Genomic DNA, 22,921 nt, shown 5'->3' with positions numbered 1-22,921 from the left:
GGTATTGTACATCTAGACTGATTAGTATTTATTAGGTTTTGCCTGGGGCACAGAGCGTTAGCTCCGCCCCCAGGAGAAATCTGTAGTTTTTAGTAAGGGACACTTGAATACGCCCCTCTGTTCCATTGGCTAGCTCCATAAATGGAGGCTAGCCATTGGAACAGAGATCTGTCCGTCAAGGCCGGACCAGATTCGGGGGCGTTCCCGAGAATTTTTCCATGGGCGTGGTTTCACTCTCCGTGGCGTGGTTTCGGCAATATAATGGCCCTACTTCCTCAGAATGAGCGGCGTCACACTGCATAATCTGCTTTATGGGCGTGGTTTCACTCTCCGTGGCGTGGCTCGGCAATATAATGGCCCTCCTGCCTCAGAATGAGCGGCGTCACACTGCATAATCTGCTTTTTCATACCACCCAGGTTATCCAATCTGCCGCATAACTCGGTCCTACCTTGCGATCGTCATCAGCGATCCGCGAGGGAGCCCACTCTTCGGGAAACTTCGCCGGCCACCTGCCTGAGCTAGAGACGGGCCGCCGCGCTGCCCGCAGCGACCCGGAAGTGACTAGCCGGCCGGCCAATCCTAGCGCGGCCGGCCGGAAGTGCCCGCCCCCCCCCCCCCCCCCCCCCCCCCCGCAGCCCGGGGGAAGAAGGAAGACGGCAGCCCAGGAGAAGAAGCCCTCTGAATGCAATCCTGTCAGAGATGCAGGGAGCATGGGCGGTAGAGGCACGTGCTGCCGGGTGTGTGAGCTGACGCCAGTTGTCGCTCCGTTCTGCCTCCAGCTCAGGGCGGGTGGGTGGCTACTGCTGTGCGAGTACTTCCGCCCTTCACGCGGGTGACCTCGTTCAGGAGCAGAATGATTTCCAAGTCATCGTCCCCCGAGGATCGGCATGCAAGGAATTCACTGAGGGGCTAATGCGGCGCAGAGGGAGGACCACCCTCAGGGAGCCCTCATAAACACTAGTGCTCACGTATGTGTTTTTTTATTTTACTTTATGGGAGTCACTGGGCCCCTTCCCGCACGTGGCAGGACGCCCACATCAATGTCTATTGGCCATTGAGTTCACTGACATATGTAGAAGGTGCGTGGCACAGCCTCGGGCGGGTTGGGCGAAGGTGGCATATGAGGTCCAACAGGCCTTTCCTCTCCGTTTGTCTGAGGGCGAGATCCGTCTTTGACAACTGTAATTGTTTTAAACTTGCGGCTGTGTAGTCCGCCATGTGGCGGCTGCTGCACTTGTCTCGCTAATTCACCGTCCGTCTTCACACTGCAGTGCACGCACTTTCTACCGTGACGAGAGATGCCGTGATTGTATGGGCCACTGTTCGCGTCTTCTGCCCGACGCAAAGGGATTAACATACTTTGAGCTGTAAGTAATCACTGCAAGTAAGCCGTAGACCTGCGACACAAAGCCCATTCCTGGAACCGTTCCTGGCGAGAGCTGAGCATGTTTGTGGAAGCAGCTTGTTTACACCTCAGCGTGAACCTGTGTGCACGAGTGTGGGACTTCTCGCCCGTTTGGCAGAACATCTGAGGGGTAGATGCCTACCAGCCCCTGCCCTTTGAACTGCAGCGATCGATACTCTACTATTGATCAGGTTCTTTTTGTTCCCAACTTTGTCAGAGAGACCCTTTTGTAGAAACACTGTGCCCAGTGCCCCAAAATACTTAGGATGAGACTGCATGCACCGCAGCTCGAGGTGCTGCTCCTGTGATGAGGTGAATGCACACCCGAGATCTACGTGGTACTCAAACCTGGCTAGGTGGTCTCTCGTTGCTGCAGTGTAGGCAGTCACACATAGGAGTTAAAACTTGACCAGGCCCCTGAAATAGTCAAATAGAAGACAACAGAAAAGTCGGATTTTTGTAACCATATTGCAAACAAATTGCAATCGGTGAAAACTCCATCTGCCTGGGAAATGTGACATATTTGCCCAGAATCTACTGGTCTCAGACGCCACTGCTCAGGGTGGGATTTGAACTGGAAAGAGGCTCCAGCATCCAAAAAGTGTCCCTGATACACAGAATGCAGTGCTTCGCAAGACATTTAGATCGGATCTTGGCGCTAAAGTTGGGAACATTTTGTGATCATTAAAGGGTTTTAAAGCTTGTAGGGCCAGTAACTTTAGTCAAGATTGGAACCACAATTTTTCACATGTATATAACCCACAAATCTCCTGACACTCATCTTCAGGGCTATGTATTTCTTTCACACCCTCAGGTTCCAGAATGTGTCGCTCACTCTTAAGCCTCTTCCTAGTATTCACCCTCAGGTCCCTGAACAGCCTTCAGCCCCCAATGTTCCTGTGCATCCAGGTGTCCTTTTTTCCCAGGTACCAACAGGTCCCGTCTCCAGAGGATCAGACCTAAAGTTCTGGAGAATTCTGTCCACCCTCAGGGACCAGTGAGCCATGCTCACACCGAATCAGCAGGAAGACGCCCTGTGAGTTGGAGGGTCCGATACAAATGTTGTCACTCACTCATGCCACTCATCGAGGCTCTTGTGCATTGATAGTTGTTTTCTAAAATATCCAGTTACACTCAGAACTTTTCAGCGCATGTCCATTCTTGTGTCCCCTGAGATTCTTGTTCGGTATCAGACCCCTAGCACTGCTGCTCACTCTCAGGTGTCCTTACATTCCTTCTCGCGCTCCAGTCCCCTGATAGCCATATTCACCCTCAGGCCTTATAGATCTTCCTTATTCTGACCTGGAAGATCCTTCTCCCCCTTAGTCATTGGGATCATGTTTACCATGTGTTTCTTTGAGGCTTCAGTTTACCCTAAGCTCCACGGGCATTCAACTCACCCTAAGGCCCTGAGACACCCGCTCCTAAGCAGAACTTCAAGCTCTTCAAAGCTCCTCCTCAACCCAAGCGCCAAGGGCTTAAGAGTGGCAAAAGGCATTTTAGCTTCGCTTCAGTTTAGTGGAAGATTTGGAATTTTCCCAACTCCCTCCATAAACAAGCATTTACAATGCAATGGTTTTGCCTTTGTTAAAGTTAGAGCTATTGGCATTGCTCTTGACATTATTTTTATTTATGTTTTTTTTTAACATAAATAAATGGCATTGTCATTTACAATGCCACTAGCTTTATCTCTCGCAAATGACACACACAGAGCCCCCCCACACACACACCCACACAGAGCCCCCCCCACACACACACCCACACAGAGCCCCCCACACACAGCCACACAGAGCCCCCCACACACACAGCCACACAGAGCCCCCCACACACACAGCCACACTTTTCGGCCTGGTACCACTGCACCAGCCGCACTAGTTCCCTACTGACCGTTCTCCACTTCAGCCCCGTCTAAATTACAATTCATGCTTGTGACCCTTTTGCCTGCTTGTGCTTGTTTTCATGACCCTGTTGCCTGCTTGTGCCTCCGTGTGCCCATGTTGCCTGCTTGTGCCTCTGTGTGCCCCTGTTGCCTGCTTGTGCCTCCGTGTGCCCCTGTTGCCTGCTTGTGCCTCCGTGTGCCCCTGTTGCCTGCCTGTGCCTCCGTGTGCCCCTGTTGCCTGCTTGTGCCTCCGTGTGCCCCTGTTGCCTGTTTGTGCCTACGTGTGCCCCTGTTGCCTGCTTGTGCCTCCGTGTGCCCCTGTTGCCTGCTGGTGCCTCCTTGTGCCCCTGTCGCCTGCTTGTGCCTCAGTTTTCGTGCCCCTGTTGCCTGTTTGTGCCTGTTTTCGTGCCCCTGTTGCCTGCTTGTGCCTGTTTTCGTGCCCCTGTTGCCTGCTTGTGCCTCTGTGTGCCCCTGTTGCCTGCTTGTGCCTCTGTGTGCCCCTGTTGCCTGCTGGTGCCTCCGTGCACCCCTGTTGCCTGCTTGTGCCTCCGTGTGCCCCTGTTGCCTGCTTGTGCCTCCGTGTGCCCCTGTTGCCTGCTTGTGCCTCTGTGTGCCCCTGTTGCCTGCTTGTGCCTCCGTGTGCCCCTGTTGCCTGCTTGTGCCTCTGTGTGCCCCTGTTGCCTGCTTGTGCCTCCGTGTGCCTCTGTTGCCTGCTTGTGCCTCCGTGTGCCCCTGTTGCCTGCTTGTGCCTCCGTTTTCGTGCCCCTGTTGCCTGCTTGTGCCTCCGTGTGCCCCTGTTGCCTGCTTGTGCCTCCATGTGCCCATGTTGCCTGCTTGTGCCTCCGTGTGCCCTGTTGCCTGCTTGTGCCTCCGTGTGCCCCTGTTGCCTGCTTGTGCCTCTGTGTGCCCCTGTTGCCTGCTTGTGCTGTGTGGGTGTGTGTGGAGGGCTCTGTGTGGCTGTGTGTGTAGGAAGCTTTGTGTGGCTGTGTGTGTGGGGGGCTCTGTGTGGCTGTGTGTGGGGGGCTCTGTGTGGGTGTGTGTGTGGGGGGTTCTGTGTGTGTTTGTGTGTGTCATTTGCGAGAGATAAAGCTAGTGGCATTGTAAATGACAATGCCATTTATTTATGTTAAAAAAAACATAAATAAAAATAATGTCAAGAGCAATGCCAATAGCTCTAACTTTAACAAAGGCAAAACCATTGCATTGTAAATGCTTGTTTCTCTATATATCGAAAGACATATCTTTCAATATATTGAGAACATCCTTGGTGTCTTCAAGGAAAGTGGGCATTTCTTTGACCAGTGGTATGAAAAAAACATTAAAAAATTGTGAGAGAGGTTTGACAATGGAACCTATCCCAGACAGAATTGGCTTCCGAGGTGGAAAAATGTGTTCTTATGTACATTAAGAAGTATATAAAAGCAGTAAGTTCTTGGTTCCTTCTGAATGAGGAACTCCGATTCATGTTTAGTGATCCAACCGTTGTCGAGCCCATTTGCTACCAAAAAAGCTATCTCCTCCTGTATTTCAGGGGTGGGGTCTTTTGATAGATTTTTGTAGTTGCGGGCATCATTAAGAAGTTTCAGACATTTATTGTTTTACATACTCTTTGATAAGATCACATTAGCCCCACCTTTGTCAGCATGCTTAATAACTATAGAATCATCCGCTGCCAAATCAGCTAATGCCTTTATCTCATCCTTTGTAGTATTGAAGAAGGTAGTGTGGTGTTCATCGCCCAGGGAATCAATCTTGCGGTTCACCGCCTTCTCGAATGGCAATACCTCCGATGGCATTTCGAAAATAAGAGGATTAAAAGAGGATTTTGGTCGTAGTCCTGTTCTTCAGGAGAAGTTTCATTAAAGAAAACCTTTAGTCTAACCTTACGTAAAAATTCAGCTGTTTCCAATTTCAATTTGAAGATGTTTTCCTTGGGAGTGGGCACATAATCAAGGTCTTTATTTAGTACTCTGTTCTCTATCTCTGTCAGGGTCCTTTCATTATAATTAATTGTGATATCCTGATAAGATTTTATACCTTGCACATGCTCAGGGTCTGATCCCTTGTAGCACTGGATCCTGGCTGATTCTCCCTGTTTTGGCATGATATCCCTTTTGTCTTTCATCTCCCTCGTACCCATTCTCCCTCTAAAAAAGATCTATTTTGATAGAACCAGGGAACATTTTGTGAAGGGCGTAAGTCAAATCAAAAATACTTTATTTCCAAGAGATACATTCTTATAGAAATATTGCACATTACCCAGTTCTTAAGTGAACAATCTCAAATGTCATAAAATTAATAGTGCGCAGCACTCATTTGGATCAATTTGACCCACACATGACTTCAGCTAATAGCCATTTAAACACTTAACAGTCCAACGCTAAAAGACAGCACATGGTCGACAACCCAAAATCCCTCATATATTAAAAACACATTAAAAAGACAACAAAATGCAGAATTAACCATTAACTTGCAGCACAATACAGTATAACATTGTAAAGTGCAGTGTGCACAGCAGCTTATCAGAATCACATGGGTTCTCTTAATCAATCTTGTTAACAGGTTGAATTTCCCTTTTCACACTAGGCCTTGCCAGATCACCCTCTTGATGCAAACAGGTCTCAGTTAGATCTTAGAAACAGTCCAGCACATACTAAAAACATTTTAAAAGATTGATAATAAAAAATAACCATCAGCTTTCGACATATTACTTGCACAGTCAAAACACCACTGTGCCAGCTTAAGGGCGAGCCGACAGTTATCTTGGAACACTAAGAGGAAGAAGACCTAATCTGAGATGTTATACTTTTTCGCAGGTAGTGACCGGTGGCTATAGCGGTCTATGGCTACATCCTGATATCTAAGATCACACAGCAATTTTAAGCCCATTTCTCTTGTCTGTATCCCATACTTTTTGAATACAGGTCAGGGAATCTTTTTCGTAGTTTGGAGACCAGTTCCATGGATTGGTCCGTAGTTTGGAGGACAGCCACAAGGATTCTCATTCTGATCCCTTTTGTGTGTTTTTCTAGTGAGTATGGATGATGTGCCTGATTTATTGCCACCTCTCTGATGTTGCATACAGACATGTAGAGAAATAACTGGTTTAAGTTGAGCTGCTTTCAGCTCAGGGCTCTGACTGCATTGCGGCCTTTGTAACTACATGAAAAACCACATCTTGACTCATGTGAGTACCTGCACAAAAGCCGTCTAGCAATGGTGAGTGCTGCACCCAGAGTCTGGGCAGGCTGCAGAGAAGGCCTAACAGTGAGTGCTGAGTAGAGGTGGACACACAAGGAAATTAGGGAGTGCCAATACAAGGAATCACAAGCTGACCCATCTAAAGATTCCACTTCTAAATTATGCAGAAACCACCTTGCAAAAACATGACAATGACTTTCAGATTAAAAATGGTATTTCTTGAATGCCTATTACACTTTAGTACATTAGGTTATATCACTGCTTTGTAAAAACAGAGATTAATCAATGGCATTTGTAATTATAGTCCTAATGTGTGTCAGAATGGGTTAATACTGGATAATAATTTATAGGAGATCAAGTTAATTCAATGAGCCATACTGAAATGCAAGCCAGAACTTTTTTGGGCTGTTCATTGCATGGGCAAATGTTTAAACATGTAGATCAAGATACATCCGTCACCCAGACCCTGACCTGAAATCTTTCTCACTCTTTCATCTATCTGTTTACAAAGTAGCACCCAAAGCTGTCTTTCTCTCCAAAGGAGTCATTCACATATTGAATCTCTATATTCATCCAGTAGGAAAGCAGAACGGCCAAAGAATCGAGCAACTAATATCGGCAATCAAAACGCTGAAAAGCACTTACCCAAGTGCCAACACAATAATAACAGGGGATTTTAACATGCACTAACTCCAAGGCCAAAAGTGCAATCTACCGAGTTTCATACAGCCAAGACAGGGCAACAGAAGCAGACAAGACCCTATGGTTAAAAAATGTTCAGCAAAATTGAACAACCTTTTCCTACACATGTTAAATGGTAGGGGCCCTTTGGACAGTCCAGCTGCGTTTACGAGGATTACAAGTAAAACGGGATCAACTATCGATTTCACGCTAGCTGACTCTGATCTATTCCCTTATGTAACAGATTTTCAAATCCAAGACTGAGTCGAAAGCGATCATTACCCTCAAACTTTCACATTAACCATCACTCCAACTGGGTCAGAGCAGGCTAATTCTCTCACATTAACAACACAACTCTACAACCTAAAACGGCTAATTTGGGATGAAAAGAACATTGATAAAATAATAGAGACATGCCGGTCATTGTTAACACCTACAGACGCAGACCACGCTGGAGATATTACGGGGGTTTGGGAGTCTTTCACAATCAACATCAATAAAAAATGTCAAACCATTTACAGAGATCATAAAACTCCTAGAAGCGGAGGAGGGCCATGGTATACGCCAAAAATACGGGCAATAAAAACGCGGCTGAATAAACAACTAAGGTTCATTCGAACTAAGGGTCCCCAGCCTTCGCAACAGACTCTTACAATTATAGAAAAGATGAAAAAGAAACTAAAACACGAAGTAAAGGTGGCCAAACGAACATCCAAGGAAAAATTTGAGATTAACTTGCTCCACGCAAGCAAGCAGAGAAACTCGCAACAGTTTTGGGCAAAAATCAACTTCCTGCTAAATGGCAAACATCGTCAATTCACCTCTGACATAACAGAACAATCTTGGAGCACTCATATCGAAGATATATATAATTTCACAACTGCACAGACAACGGTCAGCAGTGGTGACAATACACACGTGATTAAAAGGGGCTCCAGTCTGGAGATAAAATCAGAAGCCAGGAGTCAGAGTACGAAAAATGAACACCAGTGGAGGCATCAGCCAACGTCCTAAAGAACTTATCCAAAGCCAAACTTCATATCGAAATCAGCGAAGCACAGAAAGAAAGCAGCGATTTAATCAAGGATGCACAAAGAGAAGAACCTGTACAGATAACACAAAAGCAGATCTTGCATACAATCAAACATTTGAGATCGGATGGGGCACCCGGCCCCAATGGTCTACCGAATGCTCTGTTCAGGTACGATCCCGAGTTTCGGTCCTGCTATTTAACCCCCCTGTTCTCCAATTGCTTAGATACCGGAATTTTTCCCGATTCTTGGAGGGGCAGCATTCTTCAACCCATTTATAAAACAGGGACACGTTCAGACCCCAGCAACTATAGACTGATATCCCTTATAGACGTAGAGGCAAAGATCTACGCAACACATTTACTGGCAGACCTGGAGACATGGGTAAGCAGTAAAAATCAAATCCCGAAAACGCAGACTGGGTTCCGGGCCGGCACGTGGACTTTAACAAATATTTCAGCACTCACCCTCTTAGCAAAGACAGCGATCGTCAATTCAAACATCCTCTACACATGCTCCGTTGATCTAAAAGCAGCCTTTGACAAAGTGCCAGGAGCCAAGCTATGGGTCAAAATGAAAGCATGGGGAATCCCCCCCAAATTATTAGAAGCAATTATCAACCTATACTCACTAACTTGGGTTTAGATTAAAAGAAGGGGATGGCCTGAGTCTAACTAAGAAATTTCTAACAAAAAATGAACTAAAGCAAGGATACGTTCTGGCGCCCTGTCTTTTCAACATCTATACTGCTGATTTAGAAAGCAACCTCACTCTCATCCTGGGAGACCCTCCCAAATTGGGAAAGACATCAATAGCAAGTTTGCAATATGCGGACGATATTGTGTTACTCTCCCAAACTCCACTTGGTCTGCAGCGCCTGATCTCACAACTAGCAATATACATTTCGAAAGATCAACTGATAATCAATTTAAAAAAATCTAACGTCTTATGTTTTTCCAGCACTCTGTCCCAAATTAATCTGGAGGATAAATTCAAGCATCTTATCGCAGGTGGAAGTATACAAATACCTGGGGGTTCTCTTAGATCGCCATTTAAGTTTCAAACAACACCTAGAACACGCTCAAACAAAAATCAAACAATTATTATTTGCTTTCAAAACTTTACAGATAAGCCTAAGTGGCGGCTCAACAAACCATCTCCTAAAGGTAGTGGCTGCAAAATTTCTGCCAGCGATAACATACGGCTCGGATATGCTGAATACCAAGGACTCCCAAATGCTAAATCTAGCCCAGTCCAGATTATTTAAAAAACAATTTTGAATCCTGCGGCATATCTCTCAGGTGCAGATTCGTCCGGAATATGGACTAACGAACCAGATACAGGCCAGACAAGGAGTCCTGGCCAAATATTACTGGCGAATGAGGGCAGCCAAAGACAACACACTAGCTCACCATTGCTGGAAGGAGGTTGAAATTACAATCAAGGCACAAAAACTCTATATGCCATATTTTAAAACAAGCGCTTCTAACGCTAAATCTTGAGGAAGTTTGGCAAACACCTATGTCATACCCTGTTTTAAAAAAAAAATCACAAACAAATCTACTAAAAAAATATTGTTGCAAACCAATAAAGCCTTACTTGCCGGCAAAAGTCATGCATGGTCGGTGATGCCAACTTACAAGCAAATGAAACCACAACCCTACCTGCAAGAATGCTTCAGAGACCATTACAAGCGAAAATTAACCTTACCTTCGATTGGGTTATTTTTCAAATAAAGATCTTACTCCAAAATGGCTACAGACTTGGCCATCCCTGGACTGCCGTCTCTGTAGTAATGATGCAGAGTCACTATTACATCTATTATGCATCTGCCCGGCATTACATAATTTAAGGACGTCGCTCTTAAGGCCAATCTTATGAGAAACTCAAATCTGGACTTGCAGAGCGGCCGCCATAAAAAGCCTCAGTGGATCCTTAGTCCAACTGTCTTGCAAGACTGTCAAATTCTTGTCACTAGCAGCACAAGAATTAGGAAAGAAAGATACAGTACAAGAACTTGGAAAGAAAGAAACACCGAAACAGGAATCTTGGAAGAAGGCCATAAAGTAGCCGGCCTAAGTCTTTTTTAGATCTTTTTTGTACTCTCTTTCTTTCAAAGCTCTTTTCTACGACAAGTTTTAGGCATAAATACGCTCATACCAGTAAATGTTTCGGGATAGAAAGCCATAGTGACTTAAGAAACTGGAAAGAAGATAATTCGTAGCAGGTTTGCACTTTTCTCCGTCCCCATTTTTAGTTGACATTAGCACTTTACTTACAATGGAAAGCACAGACATGTTTACATTGCTGTTATAATAATCTGTAGTACCTTGGCTTAAGAAACTGGAAAGAAGGTTATCCGTAGCATTTTTTTCACTTTTCTCCTTCCTCATTTTTCGTTGCCATTTGCACTTTACTTACAATGGAAAGCACGGACATGTTTACATTGCTGTTATAATAATCTGTTGTACCATGGTACCATACCACGTTAGGGTTACAACAACTAAAAATGTTTTATTGCAATTTTTATTCTGGATCTGAATTATGATGATTTCATCATGGTGGTATGTTCCACTCTTTTCATGATTTTAACAAATCAAATAAAAGTATTATTATCACTGATTCATCCACCGCTAGTTTTCTGTCCTCTTTACTTAAGTGAAACAGCAATTGGTAGTGATGGGGAGAATCTCTCCCTCTGTATTTATGTAGTAGCACGCACGAAGGTTTTTCGTTTTTTCCCTCTCAGAGTGAGCTCCTCTTCCTACAAACCAGCTTACACCAAAGATTGATTTTTCGTTTCATCTACTTCCTATAGGTTGCTGCTGCTACTTCAAAGTTTTGCTGGATACACGGAGAGTCTTACAAGAGAGGAGACAGTTCCCCCTTCTCGAGTAGTGGGTCCCAGCATGTCCATCGGTTTGGCAGCCAGGAAGTACTGGAGCAGCATGCAGAAGCTTGGGTCCCTCTACCAGCAGGCAATAAGCGAGGTAAAAACCAATAGCTTGATTAGGCTTAGAAGACATTGCTTTCTCTCCATTACATCTGGTTGTCACCCTGCTTCTCTCCTGCGTACCTCACCTGGTTACAGACCATCATCACTTACCCGCCCACCGGATGTTAGGTTTATTTCTCTCTTTCCAGCCTGCTGCCAGATCACTTTCTCTTCATAACCCCCCTTTTTCTGCCAGACTGCTTGCTCTCCACCTGCCTCTCATGGTGGAGGACCACTGTCTTCTATCCTTCTAGTGCCATACTACTACTTTTCTGCATGTTACAGCTGGAGTACTTTATCTACTCTCACTCGACATGGAGTCACGCTATGTGCTCCCTTCTCTACTTGGTTATCGAGCATATTTCTCCTCATACATCAAAATGCCAAACTGCTTTTTCCCCACCAGCCTGCTGCCAAACCTCCTTCCCCATTCTCGCCTGTCTCATTTGACTTGTTCCCCAACCCTGAAAGGTGTTGAATCTTAACGATCACCCCACCTCTCGCTAGACGGTTTCCTCCCTATCATTCCCACTGCCACCTGCCGTTACCGATCATTACATGTTTGCTGAACTGCACCCACACAATACGCCAGGTTTTAGATTGCTTTCTATATTGTTTTATCTGACTCACCTTCATCCTATACTCATTCATCCCTTTTCCTTCTGGTGCCAGACTGCTTTCTCCTGTCACTCCCGTGTGTCAGACTGATTTATCCCCATTGCCCCTTATACCGAACTGTGTATTTTTCTCTCCACTTAGTGACAAATTCCTTTCTCACTCACTGCTAGGTACAAGTCTACTCTGTGTCTTTACCTAGCCCCACTTGCTGCCAGGCTGATTGCATCTTCCCCCATCTTTTGCCGGACGGGACAGATTGTTCACTACCACAGCATGTACCAGTGTACCATACTCTGTTTTACCCACAATGCCTGGTTTTAGCTTTCATTCTTATGTTCCCAGCTCTACAATAGGTGTGAAGTGAGTTCGGCTCTGTTTGGAACTTTGTGTGAAGTCAACATTTTTGTTAGTAGAAGTACTTGCAGGTCTATTTTACTTTTAGCAGTCTGTATGTGATTTTGTGGTCTATGTTTCTAATTGACATGAAACCATGGCAGGTTCCTGTCTCCCTACCACATCTGGTGCCCAACTGATTTCTTTCTTACCACAATCAGTGTCAGACTGCTCTCTCTACTCTATAAGGGGTGCCTGAATGCTCTGTCCCTCTGCCTTCTTCCTTTGCCTCATACCGCCAAACAATTTTCTCCATCTCCTGCTTTGTGATTTATTATAATACCCCACCTACTCCACCAGTCTGCCAAACTGCTTTCTCTGTACCTCACCTTGGTACCAGACTGTTTTTCCGAATCCCATCTGTAGCAGTCAGTTTCCTCCTCTTTTTCCCATTCCAGTGGGAGCCAGACTTATTTTGTCCCCCTGCAATTATATCAAACCTCTTCTCCAAAGCCTGTGACATTGGGCCCTAAGCTGTCCTTTCTCAAAGCAGACCTAGATGTCAAGCTACGTTCAGGTGGCAGATGGTTGTTCCAGTGCCAAAATGGCTATCGGCCTACCTGCATGATGTCAAACTGCTTTTCCCCTGCTCATTTGGTTCCTGAGTACCCTTAAAAAAACAACAGAACAGTGTTAAATTAGAAGTAGTATTTCAATAGTAGTGAAGAAATAATAGATGCAATCAGAAATCGTCTTCAAAGTTGAAATGAAGAGCCATAATATCTTACAATCTCTTTGAAAAAGTATGTTTCTACACTTTCAAGGATCTTTTAGATGGTATAGAGGTGTGTATTTTTTAACCACCTGATAAAACTGCGAAGAGTTTGCTTCTCTGCAACAAAATTGGGGTAGTTTCATTTTGGTACCTATGTGGCGGAGAAGTCAGGAACAAAATAAAGAAAATAGTTTCATCTTTTCAAAGTGCTCACGGATTCTCCCCAAGAAGTAAGGACATTTTAAATCTAATTGTTGAAGATAGGCTTGTATGCTCACAGAAGTTATTATCTAATTGATGAGGAAACACTACATCAAGTTTGCCCGTTATCGTTTTGTTGAGGACTGTATTGCCCTTAGAAGTAGCAGGTGCTTAGGAAAGCTACTGTAAAATGACAGTAGGATAGAGTCTTTCTTGCCAGGAGGGGTGACTGCACTTGCTGCTCATGGGGATACATGTGTAAGATTAGTTGACCAGGAATGGAGAACCAGGTCCATTCCTATGATGTCAGGTGCTGCATGAATCACACAGACTAGTGTTACTTTCTCATAGATGGCAGAGGTGAACACTGCTGCACTGTTTTTCACTATTGTAGCGGCTCTGCAGCATCAAATCTCTAGGATTCTCTTAGTCTAAGTTATGCCATGGGGCCTGTTCCCTCCGTATGAATGGGGCACAATGGCATGCCTGCTTAGTCTGTCATCTTTGGCTGTGCATTAGCATACATGAGGAGTCCGGGTTGTGCTGGAGTGATGGCATTTATATCTGAGGTATGTGCCTGTGGCCTGAACTTATGCTCTTTGGAGAAAGGGTCTGTGCTTTGGCATAAGAAAACTATTAGCAACGAAATAGTGCTTTATGCTGCAGCTACAGGCAATGATTTATGCATGTCTGATCTGCAGTGTACTGGTAGGGGTAGGGTAGTGGTACACTGATCATAAACAGTGCCACCCTTCAACTAGCCCATAGCTGTTCAGAGTGTCAAGGAGTGGTAAGGAGTTGAATAATCACCCTGGTTGGCTGGCACTTCAATGGTAACATATTTAGGTGCTTATATCATGGAAGCTGCAGGTCGTGATCAAGATTTTCGAAACCGGTCCTAGGATGCTTGTTTCGGTCCCAGGTTGACCTGGCTTGGCTGTTCGGGCTGGACTGTTCCCATGAGGCACAGGGTCAAGACCGATTTGCTAATGGCCAGTTTTAAACTGGGGTGGCATGGTAAGCAAAAGAATGATGGATTTAACCCAGATCTCTAGACTGGGGGTGAATGTTTTGATTTGTTCTGCATTCCGACCATCAATTGTGGGTCTTTTGCTTTCTCACCCTAAGTGCGCCAGGTATGCCCAGACGTGGGTCCTGGGCTCACTGTGCCACTAGAATCAAGCTATCTTGGCTGAAGAGGGGTTAAATCCCGAAACCGGTCCTAGAATGCTTGTTTCGGTCCAGAGAGGACATGGCTTGGCAGTTCGGGCTGGACTGATTGGCATATGGCCAGGTCTAAATTGGGGTGGCATTGTGAGCAAAAGAATGATGGATTTAACCCAGATCTCTTGACTGGGGGTGAATGTTTTGATTTGTTCTGCATTCCGTCAATCAGTTGTGTGTCTTTTGAAAGATTTTCTGTTAGCATGGGCCCCCAAGGGAATGGTTATCTCTTTCTGGAAACAAAGGGGCAACTTATGGTTAGCCATGATCAGACATTCAAGGTGCAGTAGCTCAGTAACTGTAAGTTGCATTCTGATAGTTTCACTGGTTTTGAATATATTGTGATAAGCCCTAGCCAGTCACCTACTCAACTGGAATTTGAGAGTGAGAGGGGAAATCTGTAAAGATCCTGTGATTCTCAAAATGGGTGTTATGGGCACCCACAAACTTAAAAGGGGCCTGTGACATTCCTCAGAACAAATCACCTATCCCTAGGTGGTCGAGTGTGAATAAGGGGTCCACCTGTATGCGTAGTGTTTTTAAGGTTCTCCAGCACATCTTTGACCCTCTAATGATGCCAGCATTTATCCTGGCTTGCATGTTTGGTCTTCATTATTTGGGGGCATCTTTGTACCTCCTCAGTTGGTACTTTCCATTGAAGTCTCAGTAGTCAGCTGGATGTGTGGGGTGTTTGTGGACAGACCAGAGACAAATCTGTGACCTGCTTGTGGATTACATGCCAGATACTAGTCAAAGGTGAAACCCTTTGATGTCTTTGAGACGCAAGCCCTGGATGCTGCTAAAGGATAATGAAGGGTTATGTAACAATGGGGTAAACCGAAATACCACTGTGCCCGGGTAAAGTACAGTACAACAAAAAAATGGTCACAGGGGAGGTAAATTTTGCATGATACGAAATTGAATAATTCAAACATCACCACGACAAATCAAATGAATGCAATTTATTCTCTCTTCATCGCATGGTTATAGAGGACAGCATGATTGTCTGTACATTTGGTTAAAACAGTGCACAAAGAAGGGGGATAGAGTGCTCAGGAGGGAATGTATGCTTGTGAGGGTTGTAGGAAAGGAAAGGCAATGTTAAATATATACATCCAAAATAGCTGAAACCTATCCAGCCTAGTAAAGGCAAATAAATACAAAACAAACATAGCAATTTGGAGGCTCAGATAATTCATCTCAGTCGTCTATGCTTGAAAAGTAGTGAAGGACCGTCGACGTTTCGACCCCTATGGGCAATAAAGGTAATTAGTTCCTTATCCTGGGGTCTTCCTCATGACAAAAGTAGAAGGGGGAGAGAGCACTGATTGACAGCAGCGTGATAAATCAGTCGAAGATTAAGAGAAGGTGGGCCCTTAGTTTTTCCAAGGTGTGAGTTTTGATCACGAATAATCTTGGTAATTAATGGGTGTCGAAGCCTTGAACTTCGCGGCGTTGATGGGTCTTGACTCCCACACGCCCGGATAAGATTAGTCAATAACCTCCCTTTCACTTAGTATGAGCAGTTTTGACAAAATGTATGAAGCCAGCGTTTGATGCGTTTGCCGGGAGGAATACAAAAACATGGGACTGCGACTGTTGTACTTGGAACTGCTTTTACAGGTAGTACGAATAAATCTTCTCCCGCCGTCTAACTCTAAAAACTGAGTCAGATGGCGAGATATTCAAATTAGTCTCAACCCTGAAAAGCCTCACACCCCCTCCCACGGGAACAGTCCAGCCCAAACTGCCAGGTCAGGTGCCCCCTGGACCAGAAACTAGTATTTTGGGACTGGTGTCCTGGTATCACCTTCATGAGCCAAGCTAGTTTGAATCCAGTGACCCACTGAGCACGGGACCCGTGTCTGGGCATCACCCTCCCACTTAGGGCATCAAAAGCAAAAAGAACAAATGATGGATGGAATGCTGAAATAATCAAACATTCACCGCCAGTTACAGATCTGGGTTTAATCCATCGTTTTTTTGCTCACCATGCCACCCCAGTTTGGAACCAGCCATATCTAAATCAGTCTCAAACTTGCTCCCCATGGGAACAGTCCAGCCTGAACTCCCAGGTCATGTCCTCCCCAGACCGAAAGAAGCATCCTGGGACCGGTTTTGGGGTACCACCCCATATCAGCCAGGCTAGCTTGAATCTAATGGCATAGTGAGCACGGACCCACGTCTTAGGATGTAGGTCCAGATCTCTGTACAGGGGTGAGTGTTTGACATTGTTTAGGATTCCGTCCATTATTTGTTCTTTTTGCGTCTTTTTAATTGATGGGAATAGACAGCCTTACACTATTGATTCTAGAGCAGCCCCCCTGCATTGATACTCTTTCAAAAGTCTGAGCACTACTGCCTACTGCAAAACTATGGCTGTTTGTCTCTATCGACTCAAACCTGTGTGAGCTTCATGGCACAATGAGCTGTAGATCCCAGTATTCCGTCTAACTAGCTCAGTTAGCTTTCTCCGTCTTACAACTCTCGATTCTTATCCCCTTGGGATCTTCATTTCTTATCCCCAAAACTGAGAGTTTGCCATTTATGAGGGTTTCATTTGCACCTACTGTATTTGGCTTTTGGCAAAGCATTCTCTTACTGGTATTCATGGTCTTTAAGTGGCTCTCTGTATTCCTGTACTGTACTTAATGTATATGCCAGACTTGTTCTATCAGATAAACTTAAAATGGGGTGTAGAATTGAGAAAAGGTTTTTTAGCAGTCACTAATGTGTTACCTTAATATAAGAAGGAGGAACAAGGAGAAAGAATTATGGGAACTTATCATCTCCCAGTCACCCTACATATATATCAACCAAGGTAAGGTTCTCCTCTGTTCAATCATGTAAAAACTCCTTTCCTTTAGAGCCCTGCCCATTCAGAGGAAAACCCTTTAGGTTTATTGAAAGGGTCCTTACCCACGAGCCTTCGTGAAATGCTTCATCAATGGACCCTCACCCTATGAATGACTGCGTTAGGGTGAGCTCCGAGAGCTCTTTAATATTGCAGGAGTGAGAGAAAATTAGGTTAACATTACCTTAGTATGTAACCATATATGAGGGTATTTATTAATATTCATCCTAATAAGATTAAAAATTAAAAGTACTGAATTAGTACCAAGAGGACGTTCTGAGGATAATGATAGCCTCCATGTCCTTACTCTAGGTCAACATGCTACGCCAATGTCAGATTGCCCCCACTGGTCATGTGGACTTCATCAGAATCAAAATATCCCCAAACAATATACGGAGGAATCATCTAATAACTCACTAGTTCAATGGTGAAAGTTATTACACATGCACATAGTCATGTAAACTTATGGTTTCAGGAGAGACTCATTGTTAACTCCCTTTCCAGGTATATAGTATCCCCCATAAGGTGCATGGTGGGGCCGGCTCTGTAATCACCAATTCGTTAAGAGCTCTGGTCAGCAGTTCCACCTATTGGTGCCATCCTCACCCCTGCATCCAGGCTCATTTGTGCCAGTAGATGCCTGTATACCCTACAGCACTCATTTTGGGTTACTGGGACTCTTTTTGTCCCTCCCAGGTGCGGCAGTCCTGGTAGCCGGCAGCTAAGCACCACCACCAGGACTGCCCAGTTTCCATCACTGAACAAATATCCTAGGCCACTGGACAATCTCTGTCCTCACAGTGTAGTGTAGTCTAACATTTATATAGGGCATAGTTACTCCATAAATGGAGCGCCAATGCACTTGCCTACATGGGTAGCAATGAAGGTTTATTGGATCCTATATGGTAAGTGAGGTACAGTTATCATATTATGGGCTCAGTGCTTGGCGTCTGATGAATAAAGAAATGTGAGACAAGCAAAAATGTGTAGTTTTCACTAAGTTGCCAACTTCTAACAGCTCCTCATTTCCGTTTATGATATTTGTTATGATCATAGTCCACCAAACTGGTTACCACACTGAGTTGTCTATTCTGACATTTGTGTTTAAAGTTTTTTTTTTTATTAAATTCTTTTTACAATGAAAAAAGGAACAAATAAACCATTGGCATCAGGTTGTCAACATATAGCATCATTGCAGGGTTTAAATTGTCATTCGTACAGAATAACAAATTACAATATATATATATTTTTGGGATCACGGGGAGTCCTGTGTTTCAACCTCTCTTTGTCTCGTCGGGGGTGTACACAAGTCGCCAAAATAACTATTCCAGGCCCCCCAGATCTTCCCCCACTTCTCCGGGCAGCCCCTTGCCACATACACTGCTCTTTCCCCAAACATACACCAGTCTAGATTCTGGGTCCACTTAGTATGCTGGGGCGACTGGCTGGCTCCCCACAATTGAGCAATATTATGCTTTGCCACCATACATGCCAAAGTCACCCATTGCTTCTGATATCCATTCAAATCCGTGGGTTCCCACACATTCAATATACATCTCCGGGCCTCTGGTTGTATCTCCTCCCCCAGCACTCCCTGATCACATCATGTAAATTCATCCAATAATTCTGTATCTCTTCACAATGCCATAGGATGTGTATGAAAGTGCCCAATTCTCCACAACCTCTCCGACAGTCTCCGCTCTCTGCTCGTCCCATGTGCACTAATCTCGGCCCCGTAATATATGATCTATGTAGAGTCTTAAGTTGCACCAACCTGAGCCTCATCTGAATCGCAACCACTTTGGTAGAGTGTTAGAACCGGCTGTCTCTAGTTGGCAGAGGCATACACTTCTGACAAATAGGGACACTCCTTTTCTAGTCAGGGCAAGGGGATCACACCTTTCGATAACCCCTGCTCACCCCCTTGGTAGCTTGGCAGAGCAGAACAGGCTTATCTCAGAGGCTGTGTGTTAAGCAATTATGACCACATACAGTAATACAGTGAATACACTTCAAATGGACACGACACAGTAGTATTATAAAAATAAGTATTTTTATATAAGGTTTAGCACAAGACCAAATAACGGCAAAACTGTACACAATCGGAATAAATACTCTGGGAAGGAAAAAGGGATAGTTCAAGGTAGGTTCTTCTTTAGCACAAAAGTCTTTAGTATCAAACAATCTTCTTCTTGGCAATACAGTTCTTAGCAACAGGGTAACCCACACGGGGGCTACACGACGTGGAGGCAAAGTTAATCCGAGGGTTCGGCGTCGACCGCGAGGAGCGCTACGGAGCGCTACGGACTCCCAACAACACAGTACCTTGGAAAATGAAGCACACGATGATCAGCGGCGTCGAACGATCCGGCGTCGCGCCTTCGGTGTCAAGCAGGCCTCAGCAGGCATCGTCGATGATGCAGTTGCACAGAGTGAGCAGCGCTCACGGCGTCGGCGGGCACACGGTTGATGCGATCAGCAGCGGTGCAGACACGAGGTCCTCTGGAGCTAGAGCCGTACTCCCACTCACTGGCGTTGCTGCTGGCGTCGGTCGGGCCCGGCATCCGGTCGTCGTGATTGCTGGTTCTTTCAGAGGAGCTGGATTCACACTTCCAGCAAATAGCACCTTCGCAGATGAAGTCCTTTAGCCCTGTGACTTCAGCAGGAGACTGGCACTCTTCCAGTCCTTGGAGATTTTCTTAGCAAGCGTGAGAGTACACACACAGTTCCTCTCTCCTGGTTCCTTGGCAAAAATAAAGAAGCGCTACAGGATTCCCCCAACAACAGCACTCTGGCAGAAGGGGTAGGCAGTCCTTAGATCAGCAGGCCTCTTGTCCTTGGTTACAGGGTTCCTTGTCAGAAGTGATCTGATTTCCTAGTTCAGGGGTCCTTCTCTTATACCCCTTTTCGTCTTTGATCCCTTTGTCTATGCCGGGGATTTCCCAACATCCTGGGTCTGTGGTGGGTGGAGCTAGGCAGTAGCACCTGGCCTATTCATTGAGCGGGGCTGGGTCCTCAGACGCCCAGCAGGAGGTGGAGCCAGCATTGATACTGGCAGGAGCAGAGCTTTCGCCCTCCTGGCAGGAGGTGGGGCTAGGATCGTCCATGGCAGGCACAGAGCCATCAGTCTCGTAGCAGGAGGTGGAGCCGGCATTGTATCAGGCAAGGCAGGCTATCAACAACTACTCTCCCCCTACTCTCAACGTAAATGTCCCACTCATCCCACACTGACTCATCCAGACCTGTGGAGCCACCCAGCTCCTGTCACACACACGCAAGACCAGCAGAAACCAGATATGATTAGACAAGAAAATAGACACTTTCTAAAAGTACTATTTTCGAACCCAGAGTCCAAAAACCATCCACACCAACGGATGCGTAATTAATCCCCGAGTTCAGGGATACCAAACTCGACATTGCACCATGCTCCCCGAGCCGGCTAGGATCATAGCGTTAACAATCCCGGCGGCCCATTCTATCCAACGGAGAGCAGGCTACCTCGCAATAGTGAAGCACGAAGATGGCGGTACTTCACTATCATGACATGCCAACTTGGTCAGGCGTGTCCTACCTTAGACGTATAATGCACCCTGCCCGTGGGCCTACCATAGGGGTGACTAACATGAAGTCAAGGGAAGGTTGGAGGGGCTGGCAAGTAGGTATACCTGCGCAGCCTGCGTGACAGTACAAGACTGCACGTGGGTCTCGCAATGACCGACCCGTAGACATTCTTTTACGAGGCCGCTCCTGTGGGTGGCACAACACGTGCTGCAAGCCCACAAGCGGCATTTGTATTTACAAGCCCCGGCACGCCTGGTGCACTAGACTAGGGACTGACAGTAACCCAAATGGGCCAAACATGGATACAATAGATACATCAATTTTACATCGGGAGCACTTGCGCTATGGCACTGATCAGCAGTGACACGGCGCCCAAAGCATATACCAGCAAAACATTGTAAAACAGTAGAGGCAAACAGAAAAAATGGAGGAGAGACTCAAGCCAATGATGTCAGGTCTAACACGTGTCCCCTCCAGCTGAAATGTGGGGAGAACTACCCTTGACCTAGGGAGTCCTCAGCACTAAGGCGGAAAAATCTGGACAGACCATCAGCATTGGCCTGATCTGTACCAGGGCGGTGTTCCACCGTAAAGTCCATCCCCTGTAGGGAAATGGACCACCTCAACAGTTTTGGATTCTCACCCCTCATCTGCATCAACCATCTGAGGGGCCTGTGGTCTGTCTGAACCCGGAAGTGAGTCCCAAACAGGTAGGGTCTTAGCTTCTTCAGTGCCCAAACCACAGCAAATGCTTCTCTCTCTATCGCACTCCACCTCGTTTCCCTGGGAAGTAACCTCCTACTGATGAAGGCTACAGGTAAGTCTCGGCCCTCTTCATTCACCTGAGCTAGAACAGCCCCCACGCCATGCTCTGAAGCGTCCGTCTGAAAAATAAATTCTTTCGAAAAGTCGGGTGCCTGGAGAATGGGTGCTGTACACATTGCAGTTTTCAGGGTGTCAAAGGCCGTTTGACAGGCATCAGTCCAGATCACATTTCGCGGCTGCTTCCTGGAAGTCAGCGAAGTCAAGGGGTGCACAATGTTACCATAATCCTTGACAAACCTCCTGTAGTAACCCGTGAGTCCTAGGAAGGCTCTCACCTGAGTTTGGGTTTTGGGCGGTGCCCAAGCCAGGATGGTATCAATCTTGGGTTGCAGGGGGGCCACCTTACCGCTCCCTACTTGGTGCCCCAAGTACACCACAGAACCCTGCCCAATCTGGCACTTACTGGCTTTGATTGTGAGGCCTGCTCCGCGCAGGGCCAACAACACTTCCTGGAGGTGGCGCAAGTGTTCCTCCCAGCTGGCGCTGAACACTGCGATGTCGTCCAGGTAGGCGGCACTGAAATCCTCCAGTCCAGCCAAGACCTGGTTGACCAACCTCTGGAAGGTGGCGGGGGCATTCTTCATCCCAAAGGGCATCACCCGGAACTGGTATAGCCCATCTGGTGTGGAGAATGCTGACCTCTCTTTTGCCCCATCAGTCAAGGCGATCTGCCAGTACCCAGACGTTAAATCGAACGTACTAAGGTACCGGGCAGCCCCCAACCGATCTATGAGCTCATCAGCTCTGGGGATGGGGTGCGCGTCAGTCTTCGTGACCGAATTGAGTCCTCGGTAATCCACGCAGAACCGGAGTTCTGGTGAAGCACCAGGCTCCGCAGCCTTCGGGACCAAGACCACTGGGCTGGCCCAAGGACTGCTAGAGGACTCAATCACCCCTAACGCGAACATTTTGGAGACCTCCTCCTTAATGTACGCTCTGACCTTGTCAGTCACCCTGTAAGCCTTGTGCTTCACAGGAGGGCTGTCTCCGGTGTCAACGTCATGGACACACCAATGAGTGACACCCGGAACCAAGGAAAACAGATCCGGGAATTGTCCCAACAGGTGGCGACAATCCTGTTTCTGTTCAAGAGTCAGTGTGTCAGAGAGGACCACACCATCCACTGACCCGTCTTGCTCTTTAGCACACAGGAGGTCAGGAAGAGGCTCACTCTCCTCCTCCATTCCATCATCTGTAGCTAGGAGCATGCCCACTTCGGACCTTTCTAAGTGGGGCTTCAAACGGTTGACATGCAGGACCCGCAAGGGGTTCCTGGGAGATTTCAAGTCCACCAGGTAGGTGACATCGCTCTTCTTCTCCACAACCTTAAACGGTCC

General features: G+C 46.3%; 1 protein-coding gene across 1 annotated transcript in view; it reads left to right on the top strand.

The window, feature by feature from the left end:
• CCDC157 (coiled-coil domain containing 157) overlaps positions 1-22,921 on the top strand; it is a 204,934-nt gene that overhangs the window by 29,460 nt on the left and 152,553 nt on the right. The window contains exon 2 of the mRNA XM_086944736.1: positions 11,017-11,188. Within this exon, the coding sequence (XP_086800862.1) occupies positions 11,017-11,188 (172 nt within the window). The remainder of the gene's footprint in view (positions 1-11,016; positions 11,189-22,921) is intronic.

This window comes from Lissotriton vulgaris, chromosome 11 (assembly GCF_964263255.1).
Source record: "Lissotriton vulgaris chromosome 11, aLisVul1.2, whole genome shotgun sequence".
Taxonomy (NCBI): Eukaryota; Metazoa; Chordata; class Amphibia; order Caudata; family Salamandridae; genus Lissotriton; species Lissotriton vulgaris.
This window is presented reverse-complemented; position numbering and strand designations above follow the sequence as displayed.